The 1,814-nt window shown below is 39.7% G+C and overlaps 1 protein-coding gene across 1 annotated transcript; it reads right to left on the bottom strand.

Annotated features, from left to right (window-relative positions):
- Positions 1-260: 260 nt before the first annotated feature.
- Positions 261-1,421, bottom strand: LOC311088539 (N-acetyllactosaminide beta-1,3-N-acetylglucosaminyltransferase 3-like; the record flags this gene model as incomplete). Its single annotated transcript, XM_084122730.1, has 1 exon — positions 261-1,421. One exon carries the CDS (start codon positions 1,419-1,421, stop codon positions 267-269), a length of 1,155 nt encoding a protein of 384 aa, XP_083978856.1. The 3' UTR covers positions 261-266.
- Positions 1,422-1,814: the final 393 nt, after the last annotated feature.

The raw sequence follows: 1,814 nt of genomic DNA, 5'->3' as shown, positions 1-1,814 counted from the left end.
AAAAAAGGAAATATATAGATTATAGATCTCCATAAGCACTCTCTAATTATTTAAAAAAAAGAATAAAAACCATAAAGACTACAACTTCTTTTGCTGAGAAAGGAATCAACCACCCTTTTCATTTCCGTTAAAGTGCAATACAATACACCAAATCATTTTCTTGAGAAGTGACATGGTAAAACATGGTGTAGAAAAAAAGTTAATTCGTTGATTAAAAACAAAACTGATTACATCAATTATAGCAATTATGCTTCCCTTTCTTTTGTTTACGGGCTTCCCTGAAGAGAGGAATTTGTCTTTCCACATTGCAAATGTGGGTTTTGTATTTCATCCCACATCACAAAAATCATGTGCGGCAGAAATCTGTGGACTAAAAGGATTTCTCTGTAATAGCAAGGGTGAAATTTGTCAACGTTCTCAGCTGGGACATGCAGACCAGCGGTTCTTACACCAAAGTGGGATGTAGGTTTGAGGCCAGCCTTTTCTAAACACATTCCCATGTAAACATCATCAATGGGCAGTATAATTATAGAGTGAGACATGTTGTAGATTGTTCTGGCCGTGAAGCCTGAGAGAAGAAAGCCTCCTCCACCACAGTAAGGAGGATAGCTCTCAGACTCCTGAACCTGCACCGGGACAAAGTATTTACTTGAAGAGTATCTAATAGGCCCTACGTTCTGGATGAGGTGCCCGGTAAAGAGATGTTTACTTCCATCATTGTCCTCTTGACCTTGAAGATACTCAACCATGTTAAACGCATTGGCAAAGATGTCGTCGTCCCCGTTTAAGAGAAATCTAGGGTGTGGGCACCATCTTTCCATCCACTCTAAGAAAAGGATCTGCTTCAGTGTGAGGTTAAAGAATGAATCATTGAAGTCCCACTGTAAAATGTCCTTGTTCTCATTGTTCTCCAGCTTCAATAACTTATTCAACCTGCGCTTCTCGAAGCCAGTTTTAGTTGTTCCGATTATGAAGACTCTACGGATCCACACACCTTTGTGCAGTCGTTCCTTAGCCCATGTTTTCCGCAGGACTTCTCGCCGCTCGTAGTTTTCTGGAGAACTCTTGATGACCAGCAGAAGGAAGACATCTGCAGAGTTCAGGGGTCCGCCACACTTATTAGGCAGGTCGAGCAGCATGGGAAAATTCCTACAGTGTCGGTAAAGCAGGAAATCTTGGATATGACCTGGCAGAGTAGAAAATCCAGTCACAGTATAAGCCGACATATTCTGCTGACAACGTGAAGACAAAGGCTGGGGAGTTTTGGATCTGGGCAAATGGATTTGATGACGGAGCATCTCATATGTGTCTTTGCTATTTGATATCACGTCATTTTCAGTGTCGTTTTTGTTCATAATAATGAAAAGACACACAACACCGGTGAGAATTAATGCTATTGTCTCTGCGTTTTTCTTTCTCATCTTCACACCTGTTTAGGAAAAGAGACACGATTCACAGTATGAACACAAAAATGCTCTCTGTTGTTAAACTATTACAGTGAATCATGTGTAGAAGTTGTATCAGTGCTCTGTGCCCTGTGTGGATGTAGTTTTCATGTTCTGTTGCAGTGAAGTCCTGACAAAAAATCAGCCTCAATGTGTCAAAGATAATGACTTTAAATGAACTAATTTGCGGAAAGAACAGAATACCATGGTCAGATACAATTTTCTGTACTGTTAACCTAATAGAAACTTGTGGGAAAGGCATCAAGTGATTATCCATATGACTATACAGTAAATACTATGTTTCTCTATCCTAAGCTTGAGTTAATTTATTGATTATGACTGATTTTATTTGATATGCACAACAGGGAC

This window comes from Abramis brama, assembly GCF_963993115.1.
Source record: "Abramis brama genome assembly, chromosome: 8".
Lineage (NCBI taxonomy): Eukaryota > Metazoa > Chordata > Actinopteri > Cypriniformes > Leuciscidae > Abramis > Abramis brama.
The sequence above is the reverse complement of the archived record's forward strand: the minus strand, read 5'-3'. Positions and strand labels throughout refer to the sequence as shown.